An 18091-nucleotide genomic window follows, 5' to 3' on the forward strand; every position below is an offset into this window, starting at 1 on the left:
CTTAGCTGACTGATTTAGACTGGACAGATGTTTCATAGCCACAAATTTACAAAATACTTGAGTCTGTCCAAGCTAAGACATTTCTTATGTTTTACTGGTGCAACCAGATTCAGTAATCCACTAGTCTGAAACTAGCTAATAATTACTAAGAACTTAGGAAGGATAAACCACAAACTTAGTGACGGATTTACAAATAGCTGATGCAACCCAATCCTGATGAATGCACTGGGGCGAGATCACACACTCTGAATCTTTCATGATTCAGAGTGTGTGAATCGTTACACAACACACAAGGAGGGGAGAAAAGCAAAGCAGATGATTTTAGTGCCAAAGCCTTGGTTCTTTTCAACCACTTGGCCTCTGCAAAAAGACTGCAAAAACAAATCACATTTTGACATTTTGGGATTTTGGGAAAAATACCAATTTCCTGCTCACAGCACCAGAGTGGCACACCCTCTTGTGTTTCAGCTGAATGCATGTGGTTAATTGTCATAGTGAATTAAGATTGGGCTAATGTGAGTTTTAGCGGGCTGGAGGTTGCAAAGGCAATGTTGGGATGTGGTCAAAGGGAGGGAAAAAACATTGGACTTTGGTAGAACACAGGGATTTGGAGAAAGAGACCATTCTGGGATTTAGTTGTGCCATACAAGTAGAATGAGAGAGTATCCTGGATTTTCCCCAGCTGAACACTAAGCTGTGGTGGCTACGCTAAGATGTCTCAAGCTTCCAGTATAGAAATAAGAAGATAACTTGGCATGGTGTGGTACAGCACAAATCTTTGACCCAGAATTGCTAGTGTCTGACCCAAAATAGATTTAACTAGGCACATGTTTCTGTACAAACTCTTCCCTCAGATAGCTTGACAGGGCATGCTAGCACACAAAACTAATATGTAAAAGACAAAGAATGTTTTGTAGGATCACTCATCAGAGCACAGCAGAGTATAAACTTTCATTTGTAGGAGGGGGGAATGGTTTTCTAAAATGAAAAAGAGTGATTGCTCAAATCCCATGGCTCTTTTATTTTCAAAAAGCTTCACTTAAGTATTTACAGTTTGTGCAAAAACATTTAAAGGTTTCAAGGACTTTACATTGTAAGTTCAACCTCAAGGCACATACATGGAACAACATCAACATTTCATCATGAGAACAGAAATTTAACTTTGGTTCCTAAGAAACATCTTGGTGTGGATGGCTAAACGTAACACTGTGGTGTCTTGATGAGAAGCCAGGATGGCAAAGTATCCCAAAATAGCCATTTTACATGCACTGTAAATTTCCAGCCTACTTTCCCTAAACCTTCTGTAAGCTCAACCACCGCTGGGTGATTGCTTGAGAAAATATTTTTAAAAGTCCAAAAACTGGTAAGTTCATGAAGAAAATGAAAGGCTATGAAGCTAAATACAGTACATGCAAAAATCCTTGAATGTATGTTACTGGCTAATAGATATTTGCAGTGAAGGATTTGCCTACAAGAGGAAAAGAATGGGGTAAAAAAAAAAAAAAAAAGAAAAAGAAAAAGATGACTTTCAATGTATTCAGTTTGTGTTTTGTCTGCATTGACCTCTCAGTGATTAAACATAATTATTTCAATGCGAATCAATGAGCTTTAAGGAAAATTACTTCTCGGCACCCTGAAACGGTAATAAACCGACGCTAGCAGTCTGTCTAAGTCTGTGATACGTTTTGTGTAATACCATCGGTCACGGTCTTCTTTCATCAAGCAAGTAGAAAATTAAGAGTAATTTACGCTGCATAACAACCACCAAAGCTCCTTCCCAGTCTGGTTGAATCAAGCAAGGTCTGGCACTATGGATGAACAGTCTCTTGTTAGCTACTGTATGTCATGCTTAGTGTTGCTTCTCCTGTTAATACTGTTATTGTTGCTGCCGTGGCTGCAGAGATGTGCTTTCTGTTCAGCATTCTTGTTGCCGTCTCTTTATGTCTCATATTTTTTTCTCCTCTCTTTCTTCCTCCCACTTAACTCCCTCTCTCTCTCTCTCTCTCACTAATCATTCAGTCCTGCATAAAAGGTAAGGCAAATATCTGTCTCCGTTACACATTCACAGACAGGGGAGATACTATATGTTGCAATAGTTTGACCTGACTTCTTTGATCAGCGTGTGATTTAAAATAGGGCTTTCATCTATAACAAAAAAAAAAAAAAAAAAAATCCAAACAATATCAGATGTAAATGTTCAAGTGTTTCTACGTGGGATTATGGTCAGCTGGTGCAGCATGTAGCAAACCACACATGATGAACTGTTGGTTAGGTGCTCAATCAGTTAAGCTTCATGATTGTTAAGCAGGGCAGATCAAAGCGCAGGTCAGGGCAACCTGGTGCGTCTCGATGGACGGTGTGTATTCGGGTGTGCTGATATGTGGATATTAGTAGAAAAAGATTGAAATAAAAAGTGGAGATGCTTTGATAACCACAGAAGATTTCAGTATTTATAAACCCAACGTGAAAAAAAAAATCCATCTAAACAAGTCACATAATGAAGTACCGAGTCTTAAAATCTTATTTTGCTTAAAAGATGTGTATTTCATCCGCCAAGGGAGGGAGATCACTTCAGTCACTACATTTTGTTGCAATACAAATTAATTCATTTTTTTAATTTAGTTTGAGTTTTTTCACTTGAAGGAACAGTTTGACGTTTTGGGACAGCTTAATCGCTTTCTTGATGAGAGTAAGATGAGAAGACTGATGCTACTCTTGTGTATGTACGATAAAAATTAAGCTACAGCCAGCACAGTTAGTCCAGCTCAGCACAGGGGCAAACAGCTAGCCTCGCTCCGTCCAAGGGTAACAAAAATCCGCTTAGGCTAAGCTAAACTAACCATCTGTTGGCGGTAGCTTCATACTTAGCAAAGAAACATGAGAGTGGTTTTTGATCTTCTCATCTAACTCTTGGCAAAAGAGTGAATCACCTGATTCCCCAAAATGCTAAAGTATTCCTTTAAATATTTTCTTGATAACATTTTGTCTTTTCAAGATATTGCCACTTTTTTCTAAAATAATGTTAAACAAATGAAACTCTAACAAATTGGTCTTGTTCGGCTGGAAAAAAAAAACATTTAAATTATCTTATTAGCAACAAGATTTTAAGACATGACACTAAATGACATGTTAGGACAGATGATTTCATACATTCATTGTGTTTGTCAATGTTTAAAATGTTGTCTTGGTTGGAAGTCTGTGCATCGTGCACATTAAATTAAAGTAGTCTGAGCTATTGCTGGAATTACAGTAAGTGCAGCTTCTTTGACGTACTCCGACTGCAGAGGTAAACCCTCTCAGAGATAATCTCGACACTCTGGAATAACTGGAGTACAAGCCCTTAAAAATGTCTTTTTTTTCTACATGTTCGGCCTAATTTGTGTTGACTCTCTACAGTGTATGTTCAAGCAGCTAAATCTGTGCGCCTCACAAAGAGTTAACAGACTCTCTCTCTCCCAGCGTGAGCTTCATGCAGCCAAGTGAAAATAAGGTCTACATATTTTTCTCCCTTTTTTGGTCGAGGATTATGAGGAGAGGGGACGGGGGGGGGGGGGGTGGGGGGGGGAGAGGAGGGGTCGGCAGTGGGAATTCTTTAAGCTTGGCCCCTCAAAATAAAATCTTGTCAAATCAAATAAAGTCTTCTTAAGAAGTGCATAATGAAGTCCTCTCACTGGCACCTCACATGCAAAGAGCTGCCACCACAGTCCATGAGCTGAAGGGCAGGAAAACTGCTTTAATTGGGCCCATGCAGGGATCAGACGTGTAGAGATAGGGAGACAGACGGGCAGAGAGGAGGAAGATAGGGAGAGAATCATCATCGCAGAAACTAATGTTGTAAAGTGAGCAGGTGTATTGTTCAGGTGAGCAAACCATAAATGAAGAAGACGGCCTCATAAAGGATAAATGATGAGACGCGTGACGAGCCGCTCAGTCACAACTGCACACGGTTCATTGTGAGGATCATGGGCGGAGTGCGATCTTTTTGTTGTAATTTCCTAATTTATCAAAAAGCCTAATGACTGCTGGGATGGGGTTGAAATGATGAAATAAGAAAATTTATCATGCTCTCTTACACACACATTCACACACACAGACACACACACACACACACACACACACACGCAGAGGAACAGGGGGCTTTCCACCATGATAGACCACAATGGTGAAAATCCCTATCATTTAGCCACCAAACACAGAAAACACTGTTAGTTTTAAATGCTTCCACATCATTAAGTAGCTCGATGAGCAGTAATACTCTAAACAATGCTGTTTGAGCATGAGTAATGTCGTCTGGGTAATGGACTCCGGGGGAATGGTAGAGGTAAAGTGATCTATGCAGCTTTCTTTCTTTCTCTTTCTCCGTCTGTCTGTCTTGCCCTCCGTTCCTCTGTCCCACACTCTGCTATGCTGAGGGAAACTGCCCCCTTGTGGCCTCCCTCGCCAAAACAGGGAAAACATGGGGGGAAAGAAGCAGAACAAATTAGGGAATTTCTTCAAAAGATTCTGCAGCGTCTCAGCACATTCATGCCCCTCATTACGGACAATAATCCTTTGTTGCTTTTTAAGCTCATGTTATTAATTGCACCTAGACATGTTGCTCCTCACTGAAGAAACTGAAGAAACTAAAATGCTGAAAATGGCATGTCCTGTTTTAGAGTTTTCCACAAACATCTCTTGACTAAGCCCACCTTTATTCCACTGCAAACCAATAGAACAAAGATGCTTTTAGTGTTAAAGCACTTTTGGGAAATCTCAGTCCAGGCTGTTCAACACCACTGATGACATTCTCCCTACACAATCTTCCACTATCCCTTACATGTGAGTACCACCTATACTCATTTCCTGCCTTGCTTCCATTAATAAGAAAGTGCACTTCAACTCTTTTTTTTTTTACAACATGCCTCCAATGAACCAGTGCTACATTTCCACAGCGCTCTAATCATCAGTGTTTGTGTTTCCCCTGTGCTGTGTTATCTTTACGACTGTTCCGTTGTAACTAGGGTTTGCAGTGTTTCAAAGCGCAAAAAAAGGCCATATTTTTGCTTCTGTGGTTAACAAAGGATCCCAGCCCTCGAAGCGCCCAACGTTTCCGAGGCTGAAAGCGTTCGTCAGAAGCTACACCCAGGGTGCCGTGATTGTACAAATCCATGTTCATGTACAGTACTGACCATTAAAACAACTTTCAAAACCCTGCTGGTTATAAAAAAAGAAACACTTGTATCTCTTTTTCTAAGAATAAAAAAGATAGCAGAGAATCCCACATTATTATCCACAGTATAAATTACATCGTAGACAGAACTTGGAAATATATATAGTACAGTTATATTTGACTAGAATTTTTTATGTTTTTTTTTGTTGTCTACACAAATGGTGTATGTGTGTGTATTTTATGCATGTATTGTTAAGTGTTTCTGGTGTGTGTGTGTGTGTGTGTCTCTGTGTGTTTGTGTGAATGTGGGGGTATTATTTGCTGCTGCATCACGTGTGGCAGAACTCTGTACTGGGCACGTTGCTGCTCTTGCAGTAGGCTATGCTGTTGTTACTGAGGTGACAGTCTCTAAATCCAATTCCCCCATTGGGCGTGTAGATGGGCTGAATGCGGAAATCTCCCTTGAGCAGCTGCTCATTGTTCAGCGCCACTATCTGGAAACTGGTTTCAGTCATCTCCAGAATGGAGTTATCTTTCTTGGTTCCAGCCTCACAGTAGTCATCTTTTCTCCTGCCCCGGTTGTATTTCCACTTGGTCGAAGATGACCTGCTCTTCCTGTGCATGTGCCAGCAGAACAGGCTGAGTAGCGTTACCAAGATGATAAGTACCGCTCCACCTATGATGCCGGCCATTAGCAGCGTGGAGTTGATGCTCTCCTGAGGCGCTTGCGCTGAACCAGGAGACTTAGTAGGCAAAGCTGACTTGGTCCTGGCCTCAGAGCATATAGTATCCTCTCCGGGCCTGTAGGAGTTAAGGGTGTCCAGCACATGCACACAGATCCGGTACACAGACCGGGGCTCCAGGTTGGTGAGGCTGATATGCCGTCGGTCCCCACTCACCGTCCGCTCCCGCATTCCTTCGTTTATTTGGCTTTGGCCCCTTTTGACCCAAGTGACCTTGTAGGCTGTGACGGTGAAATAGGAAGCCCAGCTCACCTCGATACTAGTGGAGTTGACCACAGGGAAGGAGATCTGAAGGGGGTCCTCATAAGGAGGCAGGGGACCAGGAGGATTGTTATGGATTGGGGGTAAGGGAGGGGAGGGTGAATCAAAGTAGTAAGGAATGGATGTGGTTATGAGGGTGGAAATTATAGTGGTGATAGGGGTGGTGGTGGGTGGGGGAGGAGGCGTAGAGCGGAGGGTGGGCCACGGCGGCACGTCAGCATCAACCGGGCACTCGATAATATCCAACGTGAGCTCTCTGATTGCCATACCACGCACCTTGTCTGGACTCTGGCACACAAACCCTCGGGCATTGATGGAGGAAGGCAACGACTTGAGCCACACCACCACCCATTTCACAGCACAGTCACATCGCCAGGGGTTATTTCGCACCATGAGATGCTTTAGGCTCGACAGGCTGTCGAAAACACCCTGTGTAAGAGTCTGAAGCTGGTTGCTGGAGATATCCAGTCTTTCCAGCCTGTTTAGGTCAGCAAAGGCCGCCACAGGGATCTGGTTGATCTGGTTCTCCTGCAGGCTGAGTTTGACCAGTGACTGGCTGGGTAAGAGGGGAGGGGGAAAGGTGAGTGAATTGCGGGCCAGGGCCAGCTCACGGAGGGTGGCCAGGTCCTGGAAGGTCCCTGGTGCAATGCCCTCATCCGTCAGCAGGTTCCCGTCCAGCAGGAGGCGCTGCAGGCGTGTCACATTCTGAAAGGCCTCCTCTGCAATGACAGCAATGCGGTTCTCATCCAACCGCAGCTCTTTCAGGTCCTCAGGAAGGCCAATGGGAACACTGCTTAAGTGGTTCTTGGTGAGGAAGAGGAGTTTGAGGCTCACTGCCTCCCTAAAGGCCCCTTCCTCCACCCCCACTGTGGAGATAGAGTTATCATCAAGGTGCAGCTCCTCTAATCGAGTCAGCTGGGCCAGGGCTGCCCTGGAGATCGTTTGGATATTGTTCTCCTGGAGATGCAGTACCCTGGTGTTTTTGGGCAGATTGATGGGAAACTCATCCAGCTGGTTGCCATAGAGAAAAACAGTCTCCACGGAGGCCAGATTGTGAAGTTCCACAGGGAAGCCAGCATTGTTGATCTGGTTGTTATGTAGGTAGAGGACCTTGAAGCCCTCCTGTATCCCCAGAGGCACTGATGTCAGGCTGCGTTCATTGCAGTACACAAACGGTTTGTCACAGCGACACTCTTCTGGGCAAGAGGCACCCGGGCTGAATTGCATTTGGAGGCTTAGGATGACAGTCAACCAAAATTGCAAGAAAGAAGCCCAATCTTTATTCCAAGGTCCAGCCAGAAACTCCATAGTGGAAAAACAAAACAGGAAAAGGGAAACCAACAATAAAAAAGAACTGGGAGGGAATAAAAGCAAATATGAAAATCAGAAAGGCAATGACGTATATATCCACCAAAAACCAAACCCAATAAAGTCCACCTAGGAGAGTTTGGTTATGATGTAGTTAGCTGGGAAAAGAGCAGGAAAACGTGGGAGTAATCCTGTAAATGCTAGTCCTCAGCTGAAGAGCGATGGTCTCATTAGTGGTGGCCAGTCCTCTGACTGACTCCATCCATGCTGAGACATCAGACCATAGCAGGACTCTTCACTCGTTGCTCCATGCAGAGCTCAGCCAGGGCCAATTTGAAGCCACGCAGTAGAGAGCCACCGCAGGCTCCACTCGCCTGTCCGTCACACACTGCTGGTCCCCGACCGGGGCAGAGTCCAAGGGGGGTGACATTTGGATCCAGAGACCTGTGGGAAAACAAAGAAATACTAGATTAGTATTTTCAGGGGTGGCCTGTTCTCAGAAAAAGGGGCCTCTCTTTTCCCTCTTTTCCTCTGTCTCTTTATTTGACATATAAACACACACATACCAACTGTCTGTCTTTCATGCTCACTTTTTCCTTTGCTTCCAAACAGAAAGACAGAGTCACAAACATATCGTTTCACTGCTGATGTTAAATTATGCACTGACTGTTTGGGCAAAAAAAGAGTCAAACCATCTGATAAATATTCAGAACAGCTCTTGCACATCCGGTTTCACAGACATAAAGAAGGCTTTTATCCCTTCCGCTCTATCAAAGGAGGGAATAGAGAACTGCAAGGACACACACTCATGGATTCACAGAGGTTCTAAGCAACATCAATGTTGTTAGGTTGAAAACATGCAAAAAAAAAAAGAGATAGGGTTAATACAGACACCAGCTCTTTTTGTGCCAACATGGATGCACAAGATATTTCCTGGAAGAAGAAGAAAAAAAAAATACAGAACAGAAAAGTCACAACTGCCTTTTTTCTGTCTGCTTGAGCAGGCACTGTGGGCAGAGGCTCACGAGTAAACACACAAGTGCAGCTTACAGTAAACAGAGGCAATGTTTTGCCGGTGGCCTAAGGAGGAGTTCGTTATTACGTGTAGGCCTGAACACACCATCATCAAACTGAAGATTTAAGGCTCTGAAGAATGGAATTACAGGTGGAGAGAAAACAAAGGAGGAAAGAGAGAGAGAGAGAGATAGTCGAGGAATAGAGACCCTGCATATCAGCTCCTCCTCTCGCTAGAGTGACATACACAAGCTGTCAGATGAAATGGGATTGGAAAATAATTTAGTCCCTTCACCTGCAATAAATGATCAATACAGGCTGTTTTTCAGCATGGAGAGGTTTGTAGTAAAGCACAAGGCCATTGGATTACTATAGACCCCTAGAGCCATTATTCTAAGTTTTATGACCCATCAAACATTTTTTTTCCCCCCTCTTCCCTCATATGATTAAAAGATACTGGTTGTCATCGCTAGCTCTCAGCTTAAATGAAGCTCCACCTTAAGTCAACGTTGGACACATTGTATTGACACACAATATTGGGAACGATGGGTTGAATGTTAAACACAGAAACGGCCATGAGCGTGGATTAAGGTGTTCTCTGGTGTCCTGCAGGGATTGTCAAGGAACAGGAGTAGCCAGTTGGCCACATGATTCAGAAAATAATTGGAATTCTTGCTGTTTTGGCTATTTCCCTTTTAACTACATTTCCGATTTGTGATGTTTTGTAGCCATGGCAGGGAACCATATTTTGTAAAGAAAAGAAACAAAGATACTAAAATTTAAAAAAAAAAAAAAAGAAAGAAAAGGAAATCCATTTATTTGCCTTTGCAGCCCTGCTTCTTTAAATTCACTATGCTGTTTGTTGACGAGATGGAGCCTGCATGGGGTCTTTGTGGCAGAAATGGAGAAACAATCCTTTGACACACATCTGTGATCTACTTTTCTAAATTGAAAGAGCTAAATTTAATCAAATAAGCTTCGGGGGGAATAAGCAACCACATGAGGCGATAAAATGTGCTGCCACAGCAGCAGAATCAACAGCAGAAGGCAGCAGCATCAAGATTATTATAGCTGCATAAATAAAATGTCACCAAGAATCCAAATAATAACCTCAAAAAGAGGCATGGTATCAAGCTGGTGTCTACTGGATGATACCAACCGTGATAGACGGCGGACATGGGTAGATCAAGGCGTAGAAGTTACCAAAAAAAAAAGACTTTTCTTTTTCTTTCCGTTTTTATTTAATTTCCAGCCGAGGGAGCACAGTTTCTCACCACCAGATGAACGGTGGTGATATGTGGCCAGGACAATCCGATTAGAACTGGATTTACCGACAGAAACGCAATTAAAAGTTTAAAATGGATAGGGTATTTAGGGGGTAAGAGGCGGATCAGGTACACTTCAAAGCCTGCCCAGTGAGGGGTGTTCATTTGAATGAATTATTTCAAAGGGGAATTGAAAACCGTGCAGTGCATTGAGAGTGAAAGCCCCTCCAAAAAGAAAAAAAAAAGTCAGGTTTTCTCCGGGGTGAAAAATGTGAAGCAGTGCGCTTTGTAGTGCAGTAATCCTTAACTCGATGAAATATCTAATTAACCTACAAATAAATTGGCCAACAATTTTAATTAATCTTTGAAAGTCACAATGAATTGGCCACTTAATGTCAGTTTATCACTACATTTCCTCGCAGGATGCTTGGGGCTATATTTGGAAACATAAATTGAAGAGCTGTTTTTATCTTTGTGGCTTGGTTAAGATAAGGTTCATAGAACGTAAATTGCTTTCCGGGTTTAATTTGAAATACAACTTAGGCCTGTAATTGTTCTACTACATTTCTCTCCAACTATGTCCTGGGTTATTGAGGAACACTGTACCTTTGATGAGCCTTTATCCATTACAAACCACGCTATCGCGTTCAACTTTTCCCCGCTGTTTATGGCTCTGTCCTTCATGCGGTCCTGCTATATGACCGTGCGTAAAGGTCCGTTTGGTAACGCTGGTGCGAGTCGGTTCCGATCAGCAGCGTGAACCCGGTGAGTCTACTGAGCAGCATATTATCCTGCACGGGTCCCCAGATTGTGGCTGCGCGTCAGTCCGCACCGCTGTCCGCACTTTTCTGTCTTTTTTTTTTTCTTCTTTTCCAGCTCCCCCGCGCTTCCCAACGGAGCTTCGCTTTAACTCAACACCGTCTGCAGTGCATGAGGACCGAAGAAAGCGGCGGCAGGGTGATCGCAGCGCCCACTTCTCCCCTTTCTCTCAGCCTGAGCGGTGAGGACGCACTCGCCGAAGTGCCCGCTGCCTGATCCGCCACGGGCCATGACGGCCAGCTGCGTCCGTCCGGTGCGCTGTTTAGTGGGGAGCTCAAACTTGCCTTTGGTGTCTACGCAGCTCAGACCCGGACTCCCTGGGAGTTGTTTTCTTAGATGGATTCAGTTGATAGTGCGACGTGTGTGCTCTGCTCACCTCTCTCTCTCTCTCTCTCTCTCTCTCTCTCTCTCTCTCTCTCTCTCTCTCTCTTTGCTCCAGTCCCTCCTCCCCTCCTCAGAATAAAGAATGCATCTCCTCCAGCAGCTCCGTGATGGCTTTAAGCCACAGATCCTCCCTGCTGCCCTCACACTGCAGAAAATAGTTTGTCTCTCAACACACTTTATCCCTATATGCTATTTGCCTGGCCTACCTTACCTCGCGACGATGCCTGAGCTCTCATTTGCATTTTAATCAGAAAATCCAATCCGTCTCGAAGTCACATTCTCAATGAAAAATCACCACAGGCCAGATTCTTTTAATATTCCTAGAGTTAGTTACTCTGTGACTACATCCTCTGGGGTCACAAAACGTCCCTGAGGGATCATATTAGCTGGCTTTGTTGGAATATTTGTAGGCCCACTGTATCCTTGAAGCCAGATATATTTTTTTTAAGGACCACTACAGCCTTTTTTTGTCGGAAGGGTTTTTTCTTAATTACAGCTGGATAATTAGCCCCGAGTGAAAAGCACAGTCTCATCTGTAGCCTACTTCCCGTACTTTCTTCTAGTGATTGGAAGCATTTAGACACACGCTGACAGCTAAAGTAATTTCATCTGACTACATTGCTCCTTTGCACTAAGACTGATTCAGCAGTGCAACGCTGCTCTGCCCACACTCTGCGTCGCTCACGCGCACACATCCGCTGGCGCGCACGGACACCTTTGCCTTCTCCACTGGCTCTCCGCGCGCGCGCACACTCATACTTGTACCCAACTATTACACACACACAGACACACACGCATTCACTTACAGCAGATTACCATTAAACTACTTTGTGGTGTCTTGCTGATGTGAGTGCAGGCTACTCTTTCTGCCCCCTCTCTCACACACACGCACACACACACACACACACACACACACACACACTTATATTGCCGTTTAAAGTCGAACTGAAATTAAAATTATTCTTGCTAAGACAGGGTTGACCCATATATACCCTTAAAGTTTGTTCTTATTTATTAAATGTTTATTTATATAGGGACAAGTAAGCCTGCCTATGCCTGTCTCTATGAGCATTTAAAGGCCTTCTTCCTTGACCTTTCACTAAGGAAGCAAGAACATTTTTTATTTAGAGTTTTATTAAGTGCCAGTAAACTGAGATTTTAGACACTTCTATATAGTAAATAAGGAGTGATTCACACACTGCCAAAGTCTGTTATGAGCCAGACTAGCTTCCACATTCCTAGTGGAATAAAACTCAACAGAGACCCCCAAATGTTGAATGAAAGGGGCAGACGGCTTAAAGGTACCCTGTGGAGTTTTACACCGCTAGTAGCACTATGGAGTAATGTTGTGTTTGTATCGCACGCATGAGGTGATGCGCCGACAAATGCGAACGGGCAAATGCACCAAAAAGCCTAGAAGAAGACTGCTAGCAAGCAAATACAGTAGAAGCCAATGCATGAGTTAAAATATATATATTTTTAAAAATCGACTTTGCTAAGTAGCTATAAAATATGATGTTCTCCTAAGATGTTGACAGCACATCTCCAAGCACTTAGAGACTGAAAGAGTTTTATCCTCTTTTGAAAAATGAAGAAATGGCTGCAGAATCATTATAGTTTCTGTTTCCTTACACAAACAGTGAGGGGGATTGAAATTTCAGTTTGACAGTACAAACACTAAAACTGTCATGTTGTGTGTTTCCTATGTTAGTTTACAGCCAAAACCGGGGTCAGAAAGGCACACGGGAGTCACAAGATCCCCACAGGTCAACAGGTGCACGTTTGCCTTTGATCTTTGCCTTCAGTTGCCAAATAGTATTAATGTAGCAGTTTGACTTTTGGTGACCCCCTTCACCATATATAACTCACGAAAACTTTCCAAACAAATTATACGGCCTCCCGTTCAAATCGCCTGTGTCGTTTTGTCCATTCGGGCCGTCCATTGAAGTCCTCTAATACGTCAGCTCTCCACCGATGATTTGGTTGTTCTCAGTGTTTGCCTTTCATGTTTAATTTCGGCTGTCACGTCCCAGAGATGGACGGCAGCGCAAGGCCCAGTCCACAACGTTTAATTCCTTCATAAATCAAGCTTCTGTGCACGGCATGAATTATTGATTGAATGAATTTAGAGGAAACAGCCTATTTTTATTTTCTCCTTGATGGACATGTTTTGCAGTAGTGCGCTGTGTTCCCGCTCGGTACAGCATTATGGAATGTCTCTTTCTGGCACGCAAATGAGGATAAAATGACAAGACACTTAAATGTGTGAAAGAAGGGCCTATAGGCGAATATACCAAAAGACGGTGTGTTAATTTGTTCACTGTTGTCAGGCGAAATAACTGCAAATACTGACTGCAGATCAGAAAATGACATTAAAAATCCAAAGTAGGATGAATTGAGTTGATTTTAAACTTCTGTAAGTGTTACATACACTGTCTATATTGCAAAAATGCAGAGAAATATTTGAGTCAACACCCACTCTTTAAGCTCACAGTGGAAATTCCCCTTCTCCGCCTTGCCCAGAAACCTTCCCAGAGTTTTGGTGTGGCATATTTACTCTGCACGCTTGTGTACCTTGATAAAACTGCAGATACACATGACCCCAAAGCACATCAAAGCCTGCTCTGTCCATCTGCTCCTGTTCAGGCCCCAAACAGTGTTAAAGGAGGGTAGTAGGAAAAAAAAAAAAGTCCACTCAGATATGTAGATATGTTTATCCCTTGGTTATATTCACTCCAGTCCCAAGAGACATCATTAGCTTATCACATTTCTCCCTGCATGAATTTACATCTGGACACTGTAAGGCACTTCAAAGGTGCCAGCAACATTAGTGTTTCGAAAATCTCCCCGCAAGTATTGGCAAGATCTTTGAAAGAACTAACTGTGGGAAACCACAGTAATATTGCAAATCGCTGAAGCCGTGATATAATCACACCTCGTCGCTCGAGATTTCACTGGCTTAAAGAAAAATATGCTGATTATGTTTAGAGTGGGCGATCAATGCCTTCATTAATTTCTAAGGCAATGTAATTATGTTTACCCCCGTCGATTATCAATCTACATGCATCTAATGTCACAGTATGGTTCCCAGAAGAGAACGGTGCATTTTCACAGCAGAGGGAAAACTAGTCAGCTAACAACACTGTATATTTTACTCAAGGAGTGAGTTGAGAGCAGGCGAGGGAGTCAGAGGATTGCACCAACTCGCGAGCCCCTCTAGACCAAAAAATTCCTTTTTTTTTCTTCTTCTACTTCGCATTTGGATTTTTCTTTCTTCATTGCTCTGTCTTCAGTGAGTGCAAACACATCAAGACTGACGGACTGAGAAATACTCTACTGTACAGCTGCACACTCAGTGCTCACACAGCAAACGCTAAATAAATTGTGAGACGACATGGTATCTCCCAGATGATGTCGCCCTGTAATTAGGTGGCAGAGTTAGTGTAAACAACATTTACCTCCCCTCCTTCTACCCTTGTTTAAACTCAAATAAACTGACCTCTGACTGTCCTGTAAGATGACTCAATACAGCGATTCATCTGAGCCTTCCTTGAGTCATGTGGTGTTTTATATGTGGTATTTCGAAAGTGTAAAAGATTGCGAGGCTTAAAGTTGCTTTTTATAAGAGGAGTATGTCGAGCTGTCAAAAGGCGAGCGATGCTCAATCGGGGTCATTTCATGAGTGAGAGGCAGAGGCAGCGCGTTCTCACACGAGCATGTGAATTATACGGGAGGGAAAGTGAATGCAGGGTCCTGACTGAATGCTGCCCTGTGCTAATGCCAGGCTGTAAAAACACTGACTTGACAACAAGCAAGCCCCTGTAGTTCTGCTGAGGGAGGGATGAGGGGGAGAGAGAGAAGCAGAGAGAGAAGTAGAGAGAGCTGGAGAGGTGGAAACATGGAGGAGGGTGGGGGGTGGGGGGATGGAAGAAAAGGAGATAGAGAGGTTTGAAATCACTCAACAGAGGACATGAATGAAGGATTGTGGATGACTGCTGTTTTTGACATGTGGCTGCCATGTCATCCTTGTCCTCTTTAAGATTTAATACCTCAGACAACTGCTTAGCAACGTATAAGTGGCGGCTATTTTGTGCTGACACATGCTGCTCTCTGCTATGAAAAATAATATACCTTAAACAATCAATCCACATCAGCCTGTGATGTTGAGTGCATCTCTGGCAGGGCATCATGGTTTGTGCTCCTCATTCAGTTATGCCTTATTTTCTGAAAAATACATCTTTGAAAAACTCACAAGGTTCTCTGAAGATATATCCAGAATCCTCAAAGACTCTTATAACCATCAGGATGAAAAAAAAATGTCAGGTCTGTTACACCATAAATAAGATTTTTAACTTGTTTTTCTGAGTTTGCAACTTTATTTGCTAATCCAGGTATCCAGATACACAAGCAAAATATTAGTGTGTCATTTTGTTAGAAAATATAAAATGTTGGAGAGACACAATCATATCATTTTTATTCTTTTTGGTTCACATTCTGCAAATCGAGGAAGGCGACGAGTCATTTTTGGCCACCTCGATAAAGATAAATAAAAACCCAGGAGGTCATTTAACAACACGTAGTGCTGTTCTGGTATTTTCTGGTATTTTCATAATTCTCAAAGACTCTTTTAATTATCTAAATGAATAAATAAACATTCAGTCTGCTGCACACTGAAAAGATGTTTAACCTGTTTCTCAATCCTTTTTCTTAATCCAAACAAAGACGGGAGCCAGAAATGACATATCTCCTTGCTCAATTTGTACAATGTGAACCACAAAATGAAAAAAATTTATTACATTTCTTTCTAATATTTTACAAAAAGAGAAAGGGCATATCAAGACATGTTATATCTGGCTACGTGAGTTAGGAAATACAGATGAAATTTAGAAATGCGTTTTAAAAAAAATGTTTATATTGTGCAACAAGTGGAATATTTTTTCAGCCAGATGGTTATAAGAGTCTGATCATTCTGGAAATACTTTCAGAACAGCTGTTGTGAAATTAACTTCTGGATATTTCAAATATGGGTGTTGTCCAATTTTTTTTTTTTTTTTTTTTTTTGAAATACAATGTCATTATGCAAAAGATTAGAAAGAAGCGTCTAATTTTTCATTCTGCTGCGTTATCTCCAAAACCTGTTTAATTAGCAGTGATGTTTTATAGCTGAACATTTTTTTCGGCGTAATCTTCACTGAAGCTTTTCATCATGTTGTCATCCAGAAGAACAAGATACAACGCAAGGCTGGAAAAAATATGAGATTCTTCATCTGTGGTTGTTTTTAGAATCGAAAGCCTTAGGAGTGTGAGATCAGAGAAAGCCCTGAATTTCACCTTATTTGGAGAAAACACGTCGCTAAACAAGATTCTCTTATCATTTTATACAAGATTTTCCCGCACCAAAGTAAGAATGACACTTTTTTTTTAAAAAAAAACAAAAAAAAACAGTGCAGTTCAGGAGGAAAGCGAAAGGACCTGAGAGACAGCAACTTACAAGAGATCATCAGAGAAAGAACAGAAGAGGAGAAAAATAGACAAATGCCAGGAAGGAGCAGGTCTTGGGGTCATGCGAAAGATGGGCCTGATCCCACCTCCAATCCCTGCAGCTTTTCTTTTGTTTGAAGTCACATCTGGGCTAAATTTCCCCTCCTGAGCTGAGCAAAGAGGAAGTCTTCTGGGTGGGTGGACGGGGGCTCAGGGTTGCTCCTGCCTCCCAGGCTAAACTGTACAAATACTGTAGATCCATGAGTCACTAAACTCAGAGGCTGAACAAACCCAGAGCCCAGACCCTGATTCAGTGCTCAGCATGGTCGGTCAATGATGACAAATGGAATGAAACAGATGCCCTATCAGTCATTCAGAGACACATGTGAGCGAAGGTATGTTGTCCATCTATGGACTGGTAAGGGTGAGACAATAATAGGTGTAACTATAAATCAAAAAGTAGTTTAAAAAATGTTATGCCGTCATATTTATTATATTGTAATAACCCTCTTTATCTCTTTAATATTTGCTTTGCTTTCTCCGCCACTTACTCATTAGCCAAACAAATACTGTGGAGTTATTTAATTACAAAGGTCATGATAGTCTACACACGTTATTCTGGTGACCAGTAAAACGTTAATATCTGCTTCTCGATAAGCTCGAGGCCACTTTGTTCAAACCAGTAAACTAGTAAAAACACTAGTTTTACAGTAAAGATGCAAAATTATTTTGACATATAGGAATATTTGAGAGAAGTAGTATTTAAGAATAAATAATTATCAAGAGTGTACATATAATTTGTGTGGAACTCCATTGAAAGCAAGCTTTTATTCGAGTGTTAAAACGAAAATGGTTTGAAAACTTATCTAGAAGAATCTTTAGTTGCACAGCTGAGAAGTGGTGATAGCGGACTCTAAAATGTTGAGGAGGAAACAGATGGTGTGAGCTGTGTGATTTTGGGAGGAGTGGAAAGTGATTTTCTTTTGTATTCTCATACAACAAAAAGTTTAAGAATAAGGCGTTTTTCCACAAAACGGCTCGACAAAATCCTTAAATATCCCAGTGCACACATTTGTTGTCTCGTTTTGATGTGTTTAAGTTTGCTGAAAAGCCCCGGGAAAAAAAGGTAAGGTGCACTATTTAATTAGTATTTACTGTGATTTTATTGTGATTTACACATTTTGTTGAAGACAATGACAGTTCTGGTTTATTTGACTTTGTGATGTCCATAGGGGAATGAATTCATTCATTGTATATCACGTAAATTGAGCATTCTGATTATTTTAGGCCTTTTTAATTGCTCTCTTTTTTATATTGATACATGCCTGATTGATTGAGGAAATATTAAACATTTCTCATCTCTTTCGATTGTTTGTTTTCTAAGAAAATTCAGCAATGATTAAATTAAAAGTTTCAGTGCGGGTTTGGAGCATTTTCATCCATTCAATCAACAAACCAACCGATCAAACAAGCTGTTTTTATAGAATTTCTCATATGAAACAGTGCTTTACGGTTCACAGGTGGAGACAAACGAGAGAAACAGATGTTAAAGGCAGATTAATTTGTTAAAAAGCAGACGTATGAATAAAATATTTAAAAGAAAGCTTAAAAAAACTCAATTACTCATTCTCAATGAATTAAAGAATAATGTGTATGATGTATGTGAT

The 18091-nt window shown here is 42.0% G+C and overlaps 1 protein-coding gene across 2 annotated transcripts in view; it reads right to left on the reverse strand.

Moving 5' to 3' along the window:
• Positions 1-1001: 1001 nt before the first annotated feature.
• flrt2 (fibronectin leucine rich transmembrane protein 2) overlaps positions 1002-18091 on the reverse strand; it is a 40529-nt gene continuing 23439 nt past the window's right edge. Inside the window, exons 1-2 of one of the 2 annotated variants that reach the window (XM_044329643.1) lie at positions 10347-10937; positions 1002-7905 (exon numbers count right to left, since the gene is read on the reverse strand). In XM_044329643.1, coding sequence (XP_044185578.1) covers positions 5479-7461 — 1983 coding nt within the window. In that variant the 5' untranslated portion in view covers positions 7462-7905; positions 10347-10937 and the 3' untranslated portion in view covers positions 1002-5478. Of the gene's footprint in view, positions 7906-10346; positions 10938-18091 lie in introns of those variants that run through there. The other variant, XM_044329644.1, reaches the window with a different exon arrangement.

The sequence above is a fragment of the Thunnus albacares genome, chromosome 16 (genome assembly GCF_914725855.1).
Source record: "Thunnus albacares chromosome 16, fThuAlb1.1, whole genome shotgun sequence".
NCBI lineage: Eukaryota > Metazoa > Chordata > Actinopteri > Scombriformes > Scombridae > Thunnus > Thunnus albacares.